The 25,239-nt window shown below is 37.8% G+C and overlaps 1 protein-coding gene across 1 annotated transcript in view; it reads left to right on the top strand.

Annotated features, from left to right (window-relative positions):
* The window catches only part of LOC128649412 (thioredoxin-like), a 47,645-nt gene that overhangs the window by 2,406 nt on the left and 20,000 nt on the right, over positions 1–25,239 (top strand). The window contains exons 2-4 of the mRNA XM_053702665.1: positions 5,056–5,160; positions 14,751–14,810; positions 14,906–14,971. Coding sequence (XP_053558640.1) covers positions 5,056–5,160; positions 14,751–14,810; positions 14,906–14,971 — 231 coding nt within the window. The remainder of the gene's footprint in view (positions 1–5,055; positions 5,161–14,750; positions 14,811–14,905; positions 14,972–25,239) is intronic.

Genomic DNA, 25,239 nt, shown 5'->3' with positions numbered 1-25,239 from the left:
CAATTAAACCTAACACTACACTATCAATAAATAAATTAAATACAATTCCTACAAATAAATACAATTAAATAAACTAACTAAAGTACAAAACATAAAAAAGAACTAAGTTACAAAAAATTAAAAGGGCCCTTTGCGGGGCATGCCCAAAGAATTCAGCTCTTTTGCCTGTAAAAAAAACATACAATACCCCCCCCACATTACAACCCACCACCCACATACCCCTAATCTAACCCAAACCCCCCTTAAATAAACCTAACACTAAGCCACTGAAGATCTTCCTACCTTGTCTTCACCATGCCAGGTATCACTGATCATTCCAGGCTCCGAAATCTTCATTCAAGCCCAAGCGGGGGCTAGACATCCATCATCCGGCTGAAGTCTTCTATCAAGCGACGGCTGAAGAAGTCCAGAATAGGCTCCAAAGTCTTCATCCTATCCGGGAAGAAGAGTAGATCCGGACCGGCAACCATTTTCTTCCAAGCGGAATTGAGAATCTTCCAATCAGATTGAGCTCGCATTCTATTGGCTGATCGGAACAGCCAATAGAATGCAAGCTCATCAGCCAATCAGAATTTTCCTATCTTAATTCCGATTGGCTGATAGAATCCTATCAGCCAATCGAAATTCGAGGGACGCCATCTTGGATGATGTCCCTTAAAGGAACCGTCATTCGTCGGGAAGTCATCGGAAGAAGAAGATGGGTCCGCGGTGGAGGTCTTCAAGATGGAGCCGGTCGTCATCGGATGAAGATAGAAGATGCCGCATGGAAGAAGATGGTTGCCAGTCCGGATCTACTCTTCTTCCCGGATAGGATGAAGACTTTGGAGCCTCTTCTGGACTTCTTCAGCCGTCGCTTGATAGAAGACTTCAGCCGGATGATGGATGTCTAGCCCCCGCTTGGGCTTGGATGAAGATTTCGGAGCCTGGAACGATCGGTGATACCTGGCATGGTGAAGACAAGGTAGGAAGATCTTCAGGGGCTTAGTGTTAGGTTTATTTAAGGGGGTTTGGGTTAGATTAGGGGTATGTGGGTGGTGGGTTTTAATGTTGGGGGGGGTTATTGTATGGTTTTTTTTACAGGCAAAAGAGCTGAATTCTTTGGGGCATGCCCCGCAAAGGGCCCTTTTAAGGGCTGGTAAGGTAAAAGAGCTTTGAACTTTTGTAATTTAGAATAGGGTAGGGCATTATTTTATTTTGGGGGTCTTTGTTATTTTATTAGGGGGCTTAGAGTAGGTGTAATTAGTTTAAAATTGTTGTAATTTTTTTCTAATGTTTGTAAATATTTTTTTATTTTTTGTAACTTAGTTCTTTTTTATTTTTTGTACTTTAGTTAGTTTATTTAATTGTATTTATTTGTAGGAATTGTATTTAATTTATTTATTGATAGTGTAGTGTTAGGTTTAATTGTAACTTAGGTTAGGATTTATTTTACAGGTAATTTTGTACTTATTTTAACTAGGTAGCTATTAAATAGTTATTAACTATTTAATAGCTATTGTACCTGGTTAAAATAATTACAAAGTTGCCTGTAAAATAAATATTAATCCTAAAATAGCTAAGATATAATTATAATTTATATTGTAGCTATATTAGGATTTATTTTACAGGTAAGTATTTAGATTTAAATAGGAATAATTTATTTAATAAGACTTAATTTATTTCGTTAGATAAAAATTATAATTAACTTAGGGGGGTGTTAGTGTTAGGGTTAGACTTAGCTTTAGGGGTTAATCCATTTATTAGAGTAGCGGTGAGCTCTGGTCAGCAGATTAGGGGTTAATACTTGATGTTAGCTGTCGGCGATGTTAGGGAGGGCAGATTAGGGGTTAATACTATTTATTATAGGGTTATTGAGGCGGGAGTCAGGCGGATTAGGGGTTAATACATTTATTATACTAGCGGTGAGCTCCGGTCGGCAGACTAGGGGTTAATTATTGTAGGTAGCTGGCGGCGACGTTGTGGGGGGCAGATTAGGGGTTAATAAATATAATATAGGGGTCGGCGGTGTTAGGGGCAGCAGATTAGGGGTACATAGGGATAACGTAGTTGGCGGCGGTGTATGGAGCGGAAGATTAGGGGTTAAAAAATTTAAATATAGTGGCGGCGATGTGGGGGGACCTCGGTTTAGGGGTACATAGGTAGTTTATGGGTGTAGTGTACTTTAGAGCACAGTAGTTAAGAGCTTCATAAACCGGCGTTAGCCCAGAAAGCTCTTAACTACTGACTTTTTTCTGCGGCTGGAGTTTTGTTGTTAGATTTCTAACGCTCACTTCAGCCACGACTCTAAATACCAGCGTTAGAAAGATCCCATTGAAAAGATAGGATATGCAATTGATGTAAGGGGATCTGCGGTATGGAAAAGTCGCGGTTGGAAAGTGAGCGTTAGACCCTTTAATGACTGGCTCCAAATACCAGAGGGCGGTAAAAACCAGCTTTAGGAGCCTCTAACGCTGGTTTTGACGGCTACCGCCCAACTCTAAATCTAGGCCTATGATAGTTAAACACATGAGTTATCCTAGTTATGCATTCAGATAGTAAAGTATTGGATAGAAGGGCTTCTGTTACCATACATATTTGACAGCATAATGTGTTTTCAGAATACAATTGTACGTGCCATTTCATTTTCTCAGAATCCAGTCATACCCATATTTCTGTTATGTAGTTTGCCACCTCTGTAATGTGAAAACCACTGCATAGTAAAGCACATTTCTAGCTAAATAGGGGATACATGGAAAACAATAAAATTTTGTATAATAAGTACAAATTTCACAGAATTTAATTGTATTATTAATTAAATAGTTCCTTTTCCTGCAAAATTTCAAAACAATTTAAAACATTTTAATAAAATGTAATCTTTGCAGAACAAATTTGTAACAAATTTAAATATGATTTAAAGGGACAGTCTAGTAAAAGTTACATTTTGAACAACTTTTCAATTTACTTTTATCATCAAATTTGTGTGATCTTATCTTGGTATTTTTGGTTGAAAGCTAAACCTAGGTAGGCTCATATGCCTTGAAGGTCACCTCTTATTTCAGTGCATTTTGACTGTTTTTTAAGCTAGACCGCCCTAGCTCATGTGTGCCATATAGATAACATTCTGCTCACTCCCGTGGAGTTTCCTAGGAGTCAGTACTAATTGGCTAAAATGCAACTCTGTTGAAAGAACTGAAATAAGGGGGCAGTGTGCAGAGGCTTAGATACAAGGTATTCACAGAGGTAAAAAGTGTGATACTATAACTGTGTTTATGCAAAACTGAGGAATGGGTAATAAAGGGATTATCTATCTTTTTAAACAATAACAATCCTGAAGTAGACTGTCCCTTTAAAAATACAATTTTATACTGCATGCTTCTATTTTAGTATTTAATGTATTAGTTGTGAGCCCTATGGTAAATGTATGCACCTCTACATAATCAAATGCTGGGAACACCACTTTGCTGGGCACATTATTCCCAAGATAAAATCTGCCTTAAAAGAATTCCAACATGGGCTTCATGGTACTGGAGAGATATCTTACAGAATCTATCAAGCACAGATACTTTTAGATAATCAGATCCTAGGTTAGAAAGATTATAATAATTGCTTAAAGGTGTTTGATGTTTTAGAAAGCATACAACCAAATCAGACTACTTTACAGAATATCCATGTGGTCATTTTTGCTAAAACTACAAAAAAGGGAGAGCAAAGTCAAAATTAAACTTTTATGATTTAGAGAGAGCATTTAATGTTAAGCAGCTTTCTGATTTACTTCTATTACCTCATTTGTTTTTCTTCTTGGTCCTGAGGTAGGCTCAGGAGCAGCAAAGTACTTTTAAGATTGCAGCATGCCCCCAGGTTACAAGCAGAGCATACTTACCCAATACCCACTGCCTGGTGCATATGTCCTTGTGTGTGAACTTGATTTATATTTGTGCTAGTGAATGCGCAATAAACACCGATCTGTTCCTGTCTTGGCTCTGAGATGTACACTTAGCACGTACACAAGGTTTCAGACATAAAGAGTCCAAAGGAGCACTTTTTAACAAACTTTATATTGCTAAATGTATTCAATAGCCACAAAGCCTATTATAAACTTGTATGACCATCTAATTAAATGCCCAGGGCTAAAATGTATATGTAACAATAATTTATTTTGCTAATTGTTTGTCCACCTTCCTTTGTGTTCTACATAGGGTCCCAAATTTAAAGGGATATCATTTTTTTAATTAAAATGTAACAATAATAATAATAATAATAATAATAAATTAAACGTCATTTATGAATATTTACTGAAAATTTGTATTTTGGTGCCTAATATCATTTAAACAATAATATAGATTAATGCATTTAGTAAGGGGCACATGTAAAATATTTTCAGTTTGCTGCTTGTGGCATTCCTTGCGGCACAAGTAAATGTATCTGCACTTTCACTTCCCAGACAGTGGTCATCAACCAGGGTGCCAGATCAGAGAAGTATAATAAAAATAATAAGTAAGAGCTTCTAAAGGGAGCTGCATGGCTGCATGTTCAATTCAAAATAAAGTAAAATAGTTTTGAGATTTCAGCTTTCCTTACAGAAGTCAGTCATGGATTTTATAATATTCATAAATGAATGTATTCTTGAAATACTGACCCTAAGTAATGGGGTATTAAATAAACAGTAATGTAAAATAGTTCCATGAGTATTTTATTGAAATAATGGTGACCAGAAAAAACTGTGATCATATGCAATATAAATTGTGAAAACCAATCATTCTAAAAAAAAAAATTCCTGTGCATTAAGGCTCAGAAAAAAAAATTAAAGATGAAAAAATTCCAAACATTTAAAATAAAAAAAATAAAAAGTTATTTAGTACTGATTTTAGTTATCTATATGCCAGTGAAATTGTGATATCCCAGTTCGTAACAGAACCTTCTTTAAAAAAGATTTTAGAATCTTCCTCCTCGATTGGAGTCGGAGAGGTAAAATTATTTATGAAAACACTACCATGATATAGATCACATGCATTGGTGTAAATTTATAAGTTTCTTGGTGTTGGTTTTATAGCATTTTCTCAATCTTTTATTTTACAGACTGAGCTGAACAATGAATTGTTTGCTGCTAGGAATAAACTTGTTCTTGTATATTTTTCATCTGAAAAATGTGGACCATGTAAACTAACAACACCTTTTCTCAATGTAAGTAGAAATGTATAAAAATGTTTTGCAACATATGATACAAAGGAAACATGATTATCTTATACATGTCATTTATTTAAATAACATCAAATGTAATGCTACAAAATCATATATTTAGTCTGTATTTCCGATATCTCTGGGATCAGGGCTGGTGCTACAATAAAGGCAGATTAGGAGACCGCCTAAGGGCACAAATTTGATGCATGAATATTTTTTTAAATGTGTACATTTGCAATTTTTGCTGCCTAACTTGGGCTTTATAGTTGGGGCCATGTGTGGTGGCATAATGGCTAGGATCGGAGGGGAGTATATATTCACAAAATCCGTTGGTGCTCTACAAATAACTGATAATAATATGTATATATAAATAAATATAAATGGATATTTGTGTTTGAAATCCAGTGAGTGCGGTACTCTCTTTATGATTTATGTAACTTTGTACCGGCACCCTGGTAGATGCTATATCAGTAAGTGAAAGTGCAGTCCCTTTTGGATTTTATATATATATATATATATATATATATATACATATATATATATATATATATATATATATACACACTATATACACTATATACACTCTGCATGCATACCTATACATTAAAGTGTGTGTATGGATGGCCATAATCTTTATTCACAACAACAACATTGTGGCTAGATTACGAGTGGATCACACATTAGTGCTCCTGCTCAGTCATAAACTACGCTCAAAGGAGGTTTTTTAGTGATTTTACCAACATATCATTAGATATATATAGAAATATTTATTTAAGAATAAATAGAACATATTCATCTATGTGTAAAACATTGGAATGTGAAATATTTATATTTCTTGTTGGTTTTAGCGCACTTGAATAAACATAATCGGGTTAGCATGCGAGTATGGGTGTTAGTTTATTTCCAGTTTAATTGCTCCATTGAAATCTATAGTAGAATACATTAACGTATGTGTGATATTTGAAAGTCCACTTTTTGCACACCTCAGGTTTTTACACACACACTAACTTTTTTCTTTCAACTCATAATATGAGCACAAACTGACGTGCAAAAAAACACCATCTAGTGAAGTTAATGCGTGAGCGCCAAATTTTGCGCTGCTCGTAATCTAGCCGATTTTTTAATGAAAATGTGTTATTTCTTAAGAGGCACATTTTCAGGACAGAGAAGTTGATCAGCAGCTTAAACTAGTGCTACTGCTACAAGCCAGCAGCAGCACAAACATTTAAAACATATATATTTTATGTGGTTAGGATTGAGAATAAGTGAAAGTGAAGCTTACGTTGTTGTTGGTTGAAGCAGAAATCAATAAACTGTCAAATTGCAGGATATAGTTATTAAACGGCTAAAAACATTCCCACCTTAATAGTGCAAAAGTGATATGTGCTTCCTACTAATGCTCATTAGTGTATATCTGCTTCTTGCTAATGCTCATTAGTGTATATGTGCTTCCTGCTAATGCTAATTAGTGTATATGTGCTTCCTGATAACTCATTTGTGTATATGTGCTTCCTGATAATACTCATTGGTGTTTATGTGCTTCCTGCTAATATTCATTTGTATATATGTGCTTCCTGCTAATGCTCATTGATGTATATGTGCCTCCTACTGATGCTTATTAGTGTATATGTGCTTCCTGCTAATGATCATTAGTGTATATGTGCTTTCTGCTAATGATCATTAGTGTATATGTGCTTCCTGCTAATATTCATTAGTGTATATATGCTTCCTGCTAATGCTCATTGGTGTATATGTGTTTCCTGATACTGATCATTTGTGTATATGTGCTTCCTGCTAATGCTCATTGGTGTATATGTGCCTCCTGCTAATGCTCACTGGTGTACAGGGAGTGCAGAATTATTAGGCAAATGAGTATTTTGACCACATCATCCTCTTTATGCATGTTGTCTTACTCCAAGCTGTATAGGCTCGAAAGCCTACTACCAATTAAGCATATTAGGTGATGTGCATCTCTGTAATGAGAAGGGGTGTGGTCTCATGACATCAACACCCTATATCAGGTGTGCATAATTATTAGGAAACTTCCTTTCCTTTGGCAAAATGGGTCAAAAGAAGGACTTGACGGGCTCAGAAAAGTAAAAAATAGTGAGATATCTTGCAGAGGGATGCAGCACTCTTAAAATTGCAAAGCTTCTGAAGCGTGATTATCGAACAATCAAGCGTTTCATTCAAAATAGTCAACAGGGTCGCAAGAAGCGTGTGGAAAAACCAAGGCGCAAAATAACTGCCCATGAACTGAGAAAAGTCAAGCGTGCAGCTGCCAAGATGCCACTTGCCACCAGTTTGGCCATATTTCAGAGCTGCAACATCACTGGAGTGCCCAAAAGCACAAGGTGTGCAATACTCAGAGACATAGCCAAGGTAAGAAAGGCTGAAAGACGACCACCACTGAACAAGACACACAAGCTGAAACGTCAAGACTGGGCCAAGAAATATCTCAAGACTGATTTTTCTAAGGTTTTATGGACTGATGAAATGAGAGTGAGTCTTGATGGGCCAGATGGATGGGCCCGTGGCTGGATTGGTAAAGGGCAAAGAGCTCCAGTCCGACTCAGACGCCAGCAAGGTGGAGGTGGAGTACTGGTTTGGGCTGGTATCATCAAAGATGAGCTTGTGGGGCCTTTTCGGGTTGAGGATGGAGTCAAGCTCAACTCCCAGTCCTACTGCCAGTTTCTGGAAGACACCTTCTTCAAGCAGTGGTACAGGAAGAAGTCTGCATCCTTCAAGAAAAACATGATTTTCATGCAGGACAATGCTCCATCACACGCGTCCAAGTACTCCACAGCGTGGCTGGCAAGAAAGGGTATAAAAGAAGAAAATCTAATGACATGGCCTCCTTGTTCACCTGATCTGAACCCCATTGAGAACCTGTGGTCCATCATCAAATGTGAGATTTACAAGGAGGGAAAACAGTACACCTCTCTGAACAGTGTCTGGGAGGCTGTGGTTGCTGCTGCACGCAATGTTGATGGTGAACAGATCAAAACACTGACAGAATCCATGGATGGCAGGCTTTTGAGTGTCCTTGCAAAGAAAGGTGGCTATATTGGTCACTGATTTGTTTTTGTTTTGTTTTTGAATGTCAGAAATGTATATTTGTGAATGTTGAGATGTTATATTGGTTTCACTGGTAAAAATAAATAATTGAAATGGGTATATATTTGTTTTTTGTTAAGTTGCCTAATAATTATGCACAGTAATAGTCACCTGCACACACAGATATCCCCCTAAAATAGCTATAACTAAAAACAAACTAAAAACTACTTCCAAAACTATTCAGCTTTGATATTAATGAGTTTTTTGGGTTCATTGAGAACATGGTTGTTGTTCAATAATAAAATTAATCCTCAAAAATACAACTTGCCTAATAATTCTGCACACCCTGTATATGTGCTTCCTGCTAATGCTCATTAGTGTATATGTGATTCCTGCTAATGCTCATTAGTGTATATGTGCTTCATGCCAATGCTCATTAGTGTATATGTGCTTCATGCTAATGCTCATTGATGTATATGTGCCTCATCCTGATGCTCATTAGTGTATATGTGTTTCCTGCTAATTCTCATTAGTATATATGTGCTTCCTGCTAATGCTCATTAGGGAATATGTGCTTCCTTCTAATGTTTATTAGTGTATATGTGCTTCCTGCTAATGCTCATTAGTGTATATGTGCTTCCTGCTAATGTTCATTGGTGTATATGTGCTTCTTTTTAATGTTCATTGGTGTACTTACACCCCCCAACTGTCCCAATTTTAGCGGTCTGTCCCGCTGTCCCGGGTTGCTTGGCATCTGTCCTGAATTGCCCCAATCAGTTTTTTCAAAATAAATAAATATATATATATATATATATATATATATATATATATATATATATATATATATATATATATTCTCTACCAGGGTTAGATACCGGTTAGATTCCCTGTGGAATGGTGTGTGGGTTAAGCAGGAGGAAGAAGCCTGTATACCCTCTGACCTCAGGTAATGGTGACCTCTAACCTCTGGTAGTGATGACATCTAACCCCTGCTGATAATACTAGCATGCCTTCAGTTTTATAGGATGAGCAGTGCTTGCTAATACCAGGGTAACAAACAGGGCAGCCTCAGACTGCCAGCTAATGTGCTTTCCAACCCCAGGACCCAATATAATGAATTACAGATACCAATATATGATGTAGTGTGTGTGTGTATATGTATGTATAAGTGTGTGTGTGTGTGTGTGTAGAAGTGTGTGTATCTGCATGTATAACTGTAAGCTATGTAGTGTGTGTATCTGTAGGCATAATTGTGTGTGTGTGTGTGTATCTGCATGTATAAGTGTATACTATGCAGTGGGTGTATCTGCATGTATAACTAAGCTATGTAGTGTGTGTATCTGTAGGCATAAGTGTGTGTGTGTGTGTATCTGCATGTATAAGTGTATGCTATGTAGTGGGTGTATCTGCATGTATAAGTGTATGCTATGTAGTGTGTGTATCTGCATGTATAAATGTATGCTATGTAGTGTGTGTATCTGTATGTATAAGTGTGTGTATCTGCATGTATAAGTGTATGCTATGTAGTGTGTGTGTGTCTGCATGTATAAGTGTAAGCTATGTAGTGTGTGTGTATCTGTATGTATAAGAGTATGTGTATCTGCATGTATAATTATGCTATGTAGTGTATGTGTGTGTATCTGTATGTAAAAGTGTTTGTGTGTGTATCTGCATGTATAAGTGTATACTATGTAGTGTGTGTGTGTGTGTGTGTGTATATATGTATGTATACGTGTGTGTATCTGCATGTATAAGTGTATGCTATGTAGTGTGTGTATCTGTATGTATAAGTGTGTGTATCTGCATGTATAAGTGTATGCTATGTAGTGTGTGTGTGTGTCTGCATGTATAAGTGTAAGCTATGTAGTGTGTGTGTATCTGTATGTATAAGATTATGTGTATCTGCATGTATAATTATGCTATGTAGTGTATGTGTGTGTATCTGTATGTAAAAGTGTTTGTGTGTGTATCTGCATGTATAAGTGTATACTATGTAGTGTGTGTGTGTGTGTGTGTGTATCTGTATCTATAAGTGTATGTGTGTATCTGCTTATATAAGTGTATGCTATGTAGTGTGTGTGTGTATCTGCATGTGTAAGGTATGCTGTGTAGTGTGTATCTGCATGTATAAGTGTAAGATAAGTTGTGTGTGTGTATCTGCATGTATAAGTGTATTCTGTGTAGTGTATGTGTATCTGCATGTATAAGTGTATGCTGTGTAGTGTGTGTGTATCAGCATGTATAAGTGTAAGCTATGTAGTGTGTATGTGTATCTGCATGTATAAGTGTATGCTGTGTAGTGTGTGTGTATCTGCATGTATAAGTGTGAGCTATGTAGTGTGTGTGTGTATCTGCATGTATAAGTGTAAGCTATGTAGTGTGTGTGTGTGTGTATCTGCATGTATAAGTGTATGCTATGTAGTGTGTGTGTGTGTGTATCTGCATGTATAAGTGTAAGCTATGTAGTGTGTGTGTGTATCTGCATGTATAAGTGTAAGCTATGTAGTATGTGTGTATCTGCATGTATAAGTGTAAGCTATGTAGTGTGTGTGTGTGTGTGTGTATCTGCATGTATAAGTGTAAGCTATGTAGTGTGTGTGAGGTATATGCATGTGTAAGTGTATGCTGTGTAGTGTGTATGCTATGTAGTGTGTGTTTCTGTGTATTTGAGTGTGTGTACATGTATATGTGCATTTTTGCTGACTTTAAATGCCAGAATCTAGAATATTAATGGGGAATGCAGAGAACAGTTTTAAAGAATCTATTAATAAATGTCCAATTAAGCTTAAAATATTTAGCACTGTCTCTGGAAAGGCTAATTAAATACAGAGCTCACATAACAGCCTATACCAGTGGTATGAGCTTGTGTTTGATTTGCTGCCTAAGAGTATTAAAATATATGAATTATTTAGAATTTTGCTTATATTACTTTGGTCTTATGATTTTTTTAAGCCCCATCCCCACTCCTGCCCACCACATATCACACTTCTGCCGCAGGTGGTGTCCCTCTTTTGAATTTTTAAATCTTGGGAGGTCTGTATATGTGCTTCCTGCTAATGCTCATTAGTGTAAATGTGCTTCCTGCTAATGCTCATTAGTGTAAATGTGCTTCCTGCTAATGCTCATTAGTGTAAATGTGCTTCCTGCTAATGTTCATTAGTGTATATGTGCTTCCTGCTAATGCTCATTAGTGTAAATGTGCTTCCTGCCAATGTTCATTAGTGTATATGTGCTTCCTGCTAATGCTCTTTAGTGTATATGAGCTTCCTGCTAATGCTCTTTAGTGTATATGAGCTTCCTGCTAATGCTCATTAGTGTATATGGGCTTCCTGCTAATGCTCATTAGTGTAAATGTGCTTCCTGCTAATGTTCATTAGTGTATATGTGCTTCCTGCTAATGCTCTTTAGTGTATATGAGCTTCCTGCTAATGTTCATTGGTGTATATGTGCTTCCTGCTAATGCTCATTAGTGTATATGAGCTTCCTGCTAATGCTCATTAGTGTATATTTGTTTCCTGCTAATGCTCATTAGTGTATATGGGCTTCCTGCTAATGCTCATTAGTGTAAATGTGCTTCCTGCTAATGTTCATTAGTGTATATGTGCTAACTGCTAATGCTCATTAGTGTAAATGTGCTTCCTGCTAATGTTCATTAGTGTATATGTGCTTCCTGCTAATGCTCTTTAGTGTATATGAGCCTCCTGCTAATGCTCTTTAGTGTATATGAGCTTCCTGCTAATGCTCATTAGTGTATATGGGCTTCCTGCTAATGCTCATTAGTGTAAATGTGCTTCCTGCTAATGTTCATTAGTGTATATGTGCTTCCTGCTAATGCTCTTTAGTGTATATGAGCTTCCTGCTAATGCTCATGGGTGTATATGTGCTTCCTGCTAATTCTCATTAGTGTATATTTGCTTCCTGCTATTGCTCACTCATTAGTGCATATGTACTTCCTGCTAATGCTCATTGGTGTATATGTGCTTCCTGCTAATGCTCATTAGTGTATATTTGCTTCTTGCTAATGCTCATTAGTGTATATGTACTTCCTGCTAATGCTCGTTGGTGTATATGTGCTTCCTGCTATAGCTCATTAGTGTATATTTGCTTCCTGCTAATGCTTATTGGTGTATATGTGCTTCCTGCTAATACTCATTAGTGTATATGTACTTCCTGCTAATGCTCATTAGTGTAAATGGGCTTCTTGCTAATGCTCATTAGTGTAAATGTGCTTCTTGCTAATGTTCATTAGTGTATATGAGCTTCCTGCTAATGCTCATTAGTGTATATGTGTTTCCTGCTAATGCTCATGGGAGTATATGTGCTTCCTGCTAATTCTCATTAGTGTATATTTGCTTCCTGCTATTGCTCACTCATTAGTGCATATGTACTTCCTGCTAATGCTCATTGGTGTATATGTGCTTCCTGCTAATGCTCATTAGTGTATATGTGCTACCTGCTAATGCTCATTAGTGTATATTTGCTTCTTGCTAATGCTCATTAGTGTATATGTACTTCCTGCTAATGCTCGTTGGTGTATATGTGCTTCCTGCTATAGCTCATTAGTATATATTTGCTTCCTGCTAATGCTTATTGGTGTATATGTACTTCCTGCTAATGCTCATTAGTGTAAATGGGCTTCTTGCTAATGCTCATTAGTGTAAATGTGCTTCTTGCTAATGCTCATTAGTGTATATGTGCTTCCTGCTAATACTCATTAGTGTATATGTACTTCCTGCTAATGCTCATTAGTGTATATAAGCTTCCTGCTAATGCTCTTTAGTGTATATGGGCTTCCTGCTAATGCTCATTAGTGTATATGTGCTTCCTGCTAATGCTCATTAGTGTAAATGTGCTTCCTGCTAATGTTCTTTAGTGTATATGGGCTTCCTGCTAATGTTCATTAGTGTAAATGTGCTTACTGCTAATGCTCATTAGTGTATATGGGCTTCCTGCTAATACTCATTAGTGTATATGTACTTCCTGCTAATGCTCATTAGTGTATATGGGCTTCCTGCTAATACTCATTAGTGTATATGTATTTCCTGCTAATGCTCATTAGTGTATATGTGCTTCCTGCTAATGCTCATTAGTGTATATATACTTCCTGCTAATGATCATTAGTGTTTATATGCTTCCTGCTAATGCTCATTAGTGTAAATGTGCTTCTTGCTAATGCTCATTAGTGTAAATGGGCTTCTTGCTAATGCTCATTAGTGTAAATATGCTTCTTGCTAATGCTCATTAGTGTAAATGGGCTTCCTGCTAATGTTCTTTAGTGTAAATGTGCTTCCTGCTAATGCTCATTAGTGTATATGGGCTTCCTGCTAATGCTCATTAGTGTATATGGACTTCCTGCTAATTATCATTAGTTTATATGTTCTTGTAATTTTCTATGACAATAATGGCCCTTTAATTTCTTGTCTACAAACTGGGGATACATGTTTTAAGTTTCACAATCTCTGGTTCTTTTATGAATAACTGATTTTTGAATAAAAAACAAAAGTAGCTGATGCCCACCTACAAAGATAGGGGACTATTTATTAATGTGTGAGCGGACATGATCCGATCTAGTGGATCATGTCCGCTGCACATCGATAAATGTTGACAGCATATGTGTCGGCATTTATCATTGCACAGGCAGTTCCGGTGAACTGCTTGTGCAATGCGCCCCTTGCAGATTCAAAGCCAATCGGACTCTAGCAGGGGGTGTCAATCAGCCCGATCGTATAGGATCAGGTGGATTGATGATCGCAGCCTCAGAGCAGACGGACAAGTTATGGAGCAGAGGTCTTAAGACCGCTGCTTCATAACTGCTGTTTCCGGTGAGCCTGAAGGCTTGTGCGGAAACAGTGGCATTAAGCTCCATTCAGAGTTTGATAATTCGGCCCCTAAGTCTTAAATCAATGTATAGAGAACATTTTTTGAGCATTGTTTTTGTTTTACTGCATCACATAATATTATAATTATTATCTATTTCGTATACAGACATTAAAGGGACAGTCTACACCAGAATTGTTATTGTTTTAAAAGTTAGATAATCCCTTTATTACCCATTCCCTAGTTTTGCATAACCAACACGGTTATATTAATATACTTTTACCTCTGCGATTACCTTTGTATCTAAGCTTTTGCAAACTGCCCCCTTATTTGAGTACTTTTGACAGACTTGCATTTTAGCCAATCAGTGCTGGCTCCTAGGTAACTCCACATGCATGAGCACAGTGTTATCTATAGGACATAAAGGGGAAAAACTGTCAAAATGCATTAAAAAAAGAAGCGGCCTTCAAGGTCTAAGAAATTAGCATATGAACCTCCTAGGTTTAGCTTTCAACTAAGAATATCAAGAGAACAAAGCAAAATTGGTGATAAAAGTAAATTGGAAAATTGTTTAAAATCACATACCCTATCTGAATCATGAAAGTTTATTTTGGACTAGACTGCCCCTTATGTACACAAAGCTGTATATACCCATTAGCTATGAAGATACTAAGTAGCATCAAAATAACTAAGAACATATTTTCCATTTTACTTCACAGAACCTAGAACCACAGATGCCAGATGTGGTCATTATTAATGTTGATACCAACGAATGTGAGGTTAGTAAAAAAACAAAACAAAATAAAAAAGAAACTAAAAAAACAGATTTGGTCAAACATCTGGATGAATGTAATGTTTTTTTAAATTATTTTAGGATTTTATTGAGCGTTACGTGATCAAGGGAATACCATCATTTTACTTTTTTAGGGAAACTAAATTGGTAAGTATTTAAAAATATACAGAAAAATACTATATTGATTTTGTTTAAAAAAAAAAGAAAAAGAAAAAATCTCTCAAACATTAACCCCTTCACAACGTTAGGACGTTCCATGCCATTTTAACAGCGCTGGGCTTTAACGCCGAAGGACGGCAGGGAACTTCCTACCTTATAAGATGTCCTGCAGCCTCCCCATTTTGATGAACGCAAGATTGGACTGGGGCGTGCCTAGCAACTTGGGCAGTCCCCCATGTTCCGATCCTGGTCTTGAAATAACGTGATCGCATCGACGATTGGGTGATTTCATTTTTGCAGGAAGTGTTTACATCATTACTTTGTTCAGATTTTAAACACTTGTGATGGGCATGAACGGGTTAACCCCAGTCCTTTACATACTGTATATGACACTGCTCCTGTTATGTGATAAGCTGCAAAACTATACATTTAAATATGGTTCATAGACAACTGTCCTGAACTGTTAAATTCCTATCAGAGGCATTTTCAATTGGTTGATGAAGAAATAGTGCTACTGTAACACTAATTTACGGAGCCCCAGAGGTGTCACACAAGATTTTTTTTATAAATCATGAGCACATTTTGCTAAATCGTGAGCACATTTTGCTAAATTGTGTGCACGATTTATTATATTGTGCGCACAATTAACCTATATTGTGTGCACAATTTAGTTAAATCATGCTCACAATTTAGCTAAATCGTGCGCACAATTTAGCTATATCGTGCGCAGAATTTAGCTATATCGTGCGCACAATTTAGTTAAATCGTGCTCATGGTTTAGCTGAATCGTGAGCACGATTTAGCTAAATCGTGCACACGATTTAGCTAAATTGTGAGCATGATTTAAAATCATGCTATTCTACCTTAACCCCTTAACGACCGAGGACGTGCAGGGTACGTCCTCAAAAAAAAGGCAGTTAAAGCCTGAGGACGTACCCTGCACGTCCTCGGTGTGGAAAGCAGCTGGAAGCGATCCTGCTCGCTTCCAGCTGCTTTCCGGTTATTGCAGTGATGCCTCGATATGGAGGCATCCTGCAATAACTCTAGATGGCCATCCGATGCAGAGAGCCACTCTGTGGCCCTCTCTGCACCGGACATCGATGGCCGGTATTGTTGGTGGGTGGGAGCCGACTTGGGAGGCGGGTGGGCGGCCATCGATGGGCCAGGTAATGTAGAGGGGGGCGCGTGCACGGGGCAGGAGCGGGTGGGAACCGCTACACTACAGAAAAGACTGTGCTAAAAGTGTCAGAAAAAAGTTTTTATTTTAAAAACAAACAAACAATCAAAGGTATCTCGGATGGGGTGGGGGTTTGTTCTTTGGTGGTGAAGGAGCTACACTACAGAAAATGGGGAAAAAATAAAAAAGCAACTGTTTTATTCTAAACTGGGTACTGGCAGACAGCTGCCAGTACCCAAGATGGCGGCCATTAAGGCAGAGGGGGAGGGTTAGAGAGCTGTTTGGTGGGGGATCAGTCAGGTTGGGGGCTAAGGGGGGCTCCTACACAGCAGCATATGTAAAAATGCTTAAAAAAAACAAAAAAGCCTAAATATATCTTTTATTTTAGTACTGGCAGAGTTGCTGCCAGTACTTAAGATGGCGGGGACAATTGTGAGGCGGGGGAGGGAAGAGAGCTGTTTGGGAGGGATCAGGGGGTCTGATATTTCAGGTGGGAGGCTGAGCTCTACACTAAAGCTAAAATTAACCCTGCAAGCTCCCTACAAGCTACCTAATTAACCCCTTCACTGCTAGCCATAATACACGTGTGATGCGCAGCGGCATTTAGCGGCCTTCTAAGTACCAAAAAGCAACGCCAAAGCCATATATGTCTGCTATTTCTGAACAAAGGGGATCCCAGAGAAGCATTTACAACAATTTGTGCCATAATTGCACAAGCTGTTTGTAAATGATTTCAGTGAGAAACCTAAAATTGTGAAAAATTTAACTTTTTTTTAAATTTGATCGCAATTGGCGGTGAAATGGTGGCATGAAATATACCAAAATGGGCCTAGATCATTACTTGGGTTTGTCTACTACACTACACTAAAGATAAAATTACCCCTAAAAGCTCCCTACATGCTCCCTAATTAACCCCTTTAATGCTGCGCATAATACACATGTGGTGCACAGTGGCATTTAGCGGCCTTCTAATTACCAAAAAGCAACGCCAAAGCCATATATGTCTGCTATTTCTGAACAAAGGGGATCCCAAAGAAAAATTTACAATCATTTATGCCATAATTGCACAAGCTGTTTGTAAATAGTTTCAGTGAGAAACCAAAAGTTTGTGAAAAAAATTGTGAAAAAGTGAACGATTTTTTGTATTTGGCGGTGAAATGGTGGCATGAAATATACCAAAATTGGCCTAGATCAATACTTTGGGATGTCTTCTAAAAAAATATATATATACATGGCAATGGATATTCAGGAATTCCTGAAAGATATTAGTGTTCTAATGTAACTAGCGCTAATCTTGAAAAAAAAATGGTTTGGAAATAGCAAAGTGCTACTTGTACTTATTGCCCTATAACTTGCAAAAAAAGGAAAGAACATGTAAACATTGGGTATTTCTAAACTCAGGACAAAATTTAGAAACTATTTAGCATGGGTGTTTTTTGGTGGTTGTAGATGTGTAACAGATTTTGGGGGTCAAAGTTAGAAAAAGTGTGTTTTTTTTCCATTTTTTCTCATATTTTATATTTTTTTTATAGTAAATTATAAGATATGATGAAAATAATGGTATCTTTTGAAAGTCCATTTAATGACGAGAAAAACGGTATATAATATGTGTGGGTACAGTAAATGAGTAAGAGGAAAATTACAGCTAAACACAAAGACCACAAAAATGTAAAAATAGCCTTGGTCCCAAATGGACAGAAAATGGAAAAGTGCTGTGGTCATTAAAGGGTTAGGCATGAATCCTCCCACTTAATGATCAGCCTGCTCACCAGCTACACTTTCAATTTCAGAGTTCAGTCAGTGTGACTGTGTTAATATGAGACAGGCAGACTGGTAAGTAGCTTCAGCCACATGGATTTCTAAAAGTCCAATATTATCATTATGTTATGTGACAAAAAGTACATTTAGCATAAAACATATTATCCTTTCACAATACAATGCAATTATATTTAAATTATTAGAGGTGAAATACGGGTACATAAATTATATTATATTTTAAGTATATATTGAACAGAAATCAGTTATTTATTCAGGTTAAAAACTGTTTTTTCAAAACAAAATAGTTGCGCTCCCTGTAAAAAATTATGAATTGTATAATTTCAAATACTTATTTTTCTGTCATTTCTCTATAAAATATTGTCACATTCTGATGTCTTTTTTTAAGCAGTCATTTCGTTTTTTATTAATACTATAGAAACATCTAATTTGATTCCACTACCTAAAGTAAAAAATGGCAATGAGAACTGTACACATTTTCATAATGCTCTGTGCACAATAGAATCATGGAAGTACACACAATGCTGTACATTGCAAAGCTTATACAAAATATAGGGATTAGATCCCAAAGCAGTATAGCTGCAAAATGTGTTGTTTACATTAGATATGTGCGATTCGGTTCGATTTGGAAATTCAGAAAATTCGGCGATTCGAATCAAACCGAATTTCCGAATTAAATTTCTGCCGAATTTTCCGAATCGAACCGAATCGAATCGATTCGTAAATTCGGATGGGCATTGGGATTACACTAGTATTGTACAGTATGTTAGGTTAACACCTAATATACAGTATAATACTAGTCTAATCCCACCTAACACTTACCGAAATGCCGAATTTCTGAACCGAATCGAACCGAATCAAACCGAATCCAGCCGAATTTCTTCGAATCCGAATGAATCCAAAACGAATCCGAACCGAACTTCGAAAATTTCCTAATCGATCCGAACCAAACCGAATTTTTTCGCCATACACATGTCTAGTTTACATTGAGATATCTGTCTGAGTGCAATGTAAAGTTTAAAGGGACAGTCTACGTCAAATGTTTTATTGTGTAAAAAAATAGTCGGCTAGATTTAGAGTTTAGTGATTTCTGGCCGCACCATAAAAATAACTCTGGTATTGAGAGTCCACATAAAGGCTGCGTTAGGCTCCAAAAAAGGAGCGTATAGCATATTTAACGCAACTTCAACTCTCGATACCAAAGTTGCTTACGGACGCGGCCAGCCTCAAAAACGTGCTCGTGCACGATTCCCCCATAGGAAACAATGGGGCTGTTTGAGCTGAAAAAAAACCTAACACCTGCAAAAAAGCCGCGTTCAGCTCCTAACGCAGCCCCATTGTTTCCTATGGGGAAACACTTCCTACGTCTGCACCTAACACTCTAACATGTACCCCGAGTCTAAAAACCCCTAACCTTACACTTATTAACCCCTAATCTGCCGCCCACGCTATTGATGACCCCTGCATATTATTATTAACCCCTAATCTGCCGCTCCGTAAACCGCTGCTACTTACATTATCCCTATGTACCCCTAATCTGCTGCCCCTAACACCGCCGACACCTATATTATATTTATTAACCCCTAATCTGCCCCCCACAACGTCGCCTCCACCTGCCTACACTTATTAACCCCTAATCTGCCGACCGGACCTGAGCGCTACTATAATAAAGTTATTAACCCCTAATCCGCCTCACTAACCCTATAATAAATAGTATTAACCCCTAATCTGCCCTCCCTAACATCGCTGACACCTAACTTCAATTATTAACCCCTAATCTGCCGACTGGAGCTCACCGCTATTCTAATAAATGTATTAACCCCTAAAGCTAAGTCTAACCCTAACACTAACACCCCCCTAAGTTAAATATAATTTACATCTAACGAAATTAATTATCTCTTATTAAATAAATTATTCCTATTTAAAGCTAAATACTTACCTGTAAAATAAATCCTAATATAGCTACACTATAAATTATAATTATATTATAGCTATTTTAGGATTTATATTTATTTTACAGGTAACTTTGTAATCACTTTAACCAGGTACAATAGCTATTAAATAGTTAATAACTATTTAATAGTTACCTAGTTAAAATAATAACAAAATTACCTGTAAAATAAATCCTAACCTAAGTTACAATTAAACCTAACACTACACTATCATTAAATTAATTAAATAAAATATCTACAATTACCTACAATTAAACCTAACACTACACTATCAATACATTAATTAAATACAATATCTACAAATAACTACAATGAAATAAACTAACTAAAGTACAAAAAATAAAAAAGAACTAAGTTACAAAAAATAAAAAAATATTTACAAACATAAGGAAAATATTACAACAATTTTAAACTAATTACACCTACTCTAAGCCCCCTAATAAAATAACAAAGCCCCCCAAAATAAAAAATGCCCTACCCTATTCTAAATTACTAAAGTTCAAAGCTCTTTTACCTTACCAGCCCTGAACAGGGCCCTTTGCGGGGCATGCCCCAAAGAATTCAGCTCTTTTGCCTGTAAAAAAAAACATACAATACCCCCCCCCCAACATTACAACCCACCACCCACATACCCCTAATCTAACCCAAACCCCCCTTAAATAAACCTAACACTAAGCCCCTGAAGATCATCCTACATTGTCTTTACCTCACCAGGTATCACCGATCGGTCCTGGCTCCAAAATCTTCATCCAACCCAAGCGGGGGCTGGCGATCCATCATCCGGTGGCTGAAGAGATCCAGAAGAGGCTCCAAAGTGTTCATCCTATCCGGGAAGAAGAGTAGATCCGGACCGGCAACCATCATCTTCCAAGCGGCATCTTCTATCTTCATCCGATGAGGACCGGCTCCATCCTGAAGACCTCCACCGAGGACCCATCTTCATCCGGCGACGTCCAACTGAAGAATGACGGTTCCTTTAAGGGACGTCATCCAAGATGGTGTCCCTCGAATTCCGATTGGCTGATAGGATTCTATCAGCCAATCGGAATTAAGGTAGGAATATTCTGATTGGCTGATGGAATCAGCCAATCAGAATCAAGTTCAATCCGATTGGCTGATCCAATCAGCCAATCAGATTGAGCTCGCATTCTATTGGCTGTTCCGATCAGCCAATAGAATGCGAGCTCAATCTGATTGGCTGATTAGATCAGCCAATCGGATTGATCTTGATTCTGATTGGCTGATTCCATCAGCCAATCAGAATATTCCTACCTTAATTCCGATTGGCTGATAGAATCCTATCAGCCAATCGGAATTCGAGGGACGCCATCTTGGATGACGTCCCTTAAAGGAACCGTCATTCTTCAGTTGGACGTCGCCGGATGAAGATGGGTCCGCGGTGGAGGTCTTCAGGATGGAACCGGTCCTCATCGGATGAAGATAGAAGATGCCGCTTGGAAGATGATGGTTGCCGGTCCGGATCGCTTCTTCTTCCCGGATAGGATGAAGACTTTGGAGCCTCTTCTGGACCTCTTCAGCCACCGGATGATGGATCGCCAGCCCCCGCTTGGGTTGGATGAAGATTTTGGAGCCAGGACCGATCGGTGATAGCCGGTGAGGTGAAGACAAGGTAGGATGATCTTCAGGGGCTTAGTGTTAGGTTTATTTAAGGGGGGTTTGGGTTAGATTAGGGGTATGTGGGTGGTGGGTTGTAATGTTGGGGGGGGGAGTATTGTATGTTTTTTTTTACAGGCAAAAGAGCTGAACTTCTTGGGGCATGCCCCGCAAAGGGCCCTGTTCAGGGCTGGTAAGGTAAAAGAGCTTTGAACTTTAAGAATTTAGAATAGGGTAGGGCATTTTTTATTTTGGGGGTCTTTGTTATTTTATTAGGGGGCTTAGAGTAGGTGTAATTAGTTTAAAATTGTTGTAATATTTTTCTTATGTTTGTAAATATTTTTTTATTTTTTGTAACTTAGTTCTTTTTTATTTTTTGTACTTTAGTTAGTTTATTTCATTGTAGTTATTTGTAGGTATTGTATTTAATTAATGTATTGATAGTGTAGTGTTAGGTTTAATTGTAGGTAATTGTAGGTATTTTATTTAATTAATTTAATGATAGTATAGTGTTAGGTTTAATTGTAACTTAGGTTAGGATTTATTTTACAGGTAATTTTGTAATTATTTTAACTATTTTAGCTATTAAATATTTCTTAACTATTTAATAGCTATTGTACCTGGTTAAAATAAATACAAAGTTACCTGTAAAATAAATATTAATCCTAAAATAGCTATAATATAATTATAATTTATATTGTAGCTATATTAGGATTTATTTTACAGGTAAGTATTTAGCTTTAAATAGGAATAATTTATTTAATAAGAGTTAATTAATTTCGTTAGATTTAAATTATATTTAAGTTAGGGGGGTGTTAGTGTTAGGGTTAGACTTAGCTTTAGGGGTTAATACATTTATTAGAATAGCGGTGAGCTCCGGTCCGCAGATTAGGGGTTAATAATTGAAGTTAGGTGTCGGCGATGTTAGGGAGGGCAGATTAGGGGTTAATACTATTTATTATAGGGTTAGTGAGGCGGATTAGGGGTTAATAACTTTATTATAGTAGCGGTGCGGTCCGCTTGGCAGATTAGGCGTTAATAAGTGTAGGCAGGTGGAGGCGACGTTGAGGGGGGCAGATTAGGGGTTAATAAATATAATATAGGGGTCGGCGGTGTTAGGGGCAGCAGATTAGGGGTACATAAGGATAAATTAAGTAGCGGTGCTTTGCGGTCGGCAGATTAGGGGTTAATTATTGTAGGTAGCTGGCGGCGACGTTGTGGGGGGCAGGTTAGGGGTTAATAAATATAATACAGCGGTCGGCGGTGTTAGGGGCAGCAGATTAGGGGTACATAAGTATAACGTAGGTGGCGGTCGGCAGATTAGGGGTTAAAAAAATGTAATCGAGTGGCGGTGATGTGGGGGGACCTCGGTTTAGGGGTACATAGGTAGTTTATGGGTGTTAGTGTACTTTAGAGTACAGTAGTTAAGAGCTTTATGAACCGGCGTTAGCCCAGAAAGCTCTTAACTACTGACTTTTTTCTGCGGCTGGAGTTTTGTCGTTAGAGTTCTAACGCTCACTTCAGACACGACTCTAAATACCGGAGTTAGAAAAATCCCATTGAAAAGATAGGATACGCAATTGACGTAAGGGGATCTGCAGTATGGAAAAGTCGCGGCTGAAAAGTGAGCGTTAGACCCTTTTTTGAGTGACTCCAAATACCGGAGGTAGCCTAAAACCAGCGTTAGGAGCCTCTAACGCTGGTTTTCATGGCTACCGCCAAACTCCAAATCTAGGCCAGTGACTTTGCTACTTATTCCCCAGCTTTGCACAACTAACATGTTATATTAATATAATTTATAAGAACTAAAATCAATATTATTTTATAAGTTTTTCACAGCAAGACAAAAGCTAGTTAATGTGTACCATATAGATCAGGGTTCTTCAAACCATGGGTCAGGACCCATTACTGAGCCACAACACCATGTGTACTGGGTTGTGACTTGTGTGTGTGTGTTGTAGGAGTGTGTGTGGTGTATTGTATGAGATTGCGTGTGTGCTGTGCGTGTGTTGTGTATGAGAGTGTGTGGGGTGTGTGTTGTATAAGAGTGTGTGTGTGTGTGTTGTATGAGTGTGCTATATGAAAGTGTGTGTGTGTGTGCTGTATGAGAGAGTGTGTGTTATATGAAAGTGTGTGTGTTGTATGAGTGTGCTATATAAAAGTGTGTGTGTGTGTGCTGTATAAGAGAGTGTGTGTTATATGAAAGTATGTGTGTATATTGTAAGAGAGTGTATGGGGGGAGTGTGTGTTATATGAAAGTGTGTGTGTGTTGTAACAGAGTGTATGGGGTGAGTGTGTGTTATATGAACGTGTGTGTGTGTGAAAGAGAGTGTATGGGGTGAGTGTGTGTTATATGAAAGTGTGTGTGTGTTGTAACAGAGTGTATGGGGTGAGTGTGTGTTATATGAAAGTGTGTGTGTGTGTGTGTGTTGTAAGAGAGTCTATGAGGGGAGTTTGTGTTATATGAAAGTGTGTGTGTTGTATGAGTGTGCTATATGAAAGTGTGTGTGTGTGTGTGTGTGTGCTGTATGAGAGAGTGTGTGGTATATGAAAGTATGTGTGTATGTTGTAAGAGAGTGTATGGGGTGAGTGTGTGTTATATAAAAGTGTGTGTGTGTTGTAAGAGAGTGTATGGGGTGAGTGTGTGTTATATGAAAGTGTGTGTGTGTTGTAAGAGAGTGTATGGGGGAGTGTGTGTTATATGAAAGTGTGTGTGTTGTAAGAGAGTGTATGGGGTGAGTGTGTATTATATGAAAGTGTGTGTGTGTTGTAAGAGAGTGTATGGGGTGAGTGTGTATTATATGAAAGTGTGTGTGTGTTGTAAGAGAGTGTATGGGGGGAGTGTGTGTTATATGAAAGTGTGTGTGTGTTGTAAGAGAGTGTATGGGTGGAGTGTGTGTTATATGAAAGTGTGTGTGTATGTGTGTGTTGTAAGAGAGTGTATGGGGAGAGTGTGTGTTATATGAAAGTGTGTGTGTATGTGTGTGTTGTAAGAGAGTATATGGGGTGAGTGTGTGTTATATGAAAATGTGTGTGTGTCGTAAGAGAGTGTATGGGGAGAGTGTGTGTTATATTAAAGTGTGTGTGTATGTGTGTGGTGTAAGAGAGTAATATTGGGCTTTTAGAAGTCCATGTGACTGAAGCGTAGGTACACAGTTACTTACAAAAAAGAAATTATTCACTGGCACTATGTGGGTAATTGGAGGATCACGCTATTTTTGTTTGTATGAGTGGAATCAGTGCTGCGGTTATGGTCTCCATTGATTTGGGAGTCCAACTCCATTGCAGTTTATGTTAATGTGGTGATATAACTAGTATTGACCTATTTTAAATACTAGCTTTTTAGTTAATCACAATAAAGTTTTAGGTTTTATTATTTGATGAAGATAGTGCGTCAAATCTCTCATTCCATATCTTGTTTCTCCTTATCCCTTTTTCTTCTATATTTCCTTTTATCAGTTGAATTTGATAAGTGCACAGTTACTTACCAGTTTGTCCTGATCCTCACTGACACATAGGGCTCAATTTATCACTCAAGGGGCGCTCAGGGGCATACATATTTGCCCCTGTCCGCCCCAGCTCTCCTCTGGTGGGCAGCAATCTGCTGCCAGAATTAAACATTGTACACGAGCGCTGCTTCTTGTGTGGTAACTAGCCATAGAGCAAGCTATTATGCTATTGTTCGTTCCTAGGTTGAGCGCTTCTCTCTTTTTATTTATGCAAATTATGACACTTGG

Source organism: Bombina bombina, chromosome 2 (genome assembly GCF_027579735.1).
Source record: "Bombina bombina isolate aBomBom1 chromosome 2, aBomBom1.pri, whole genome shotgun sequence".
Lineage (NCBI taxonomy): Eukaryota > Metazoa > Chordata > Amphibia > Anura > Bombinatoridae > Bombina > Bombina bombina.
The sequence above is the reverse complement of the archived record's forward strand: the minus strand, read 5'-3'. Positions and strand labels throughout refer to the sequence as shown.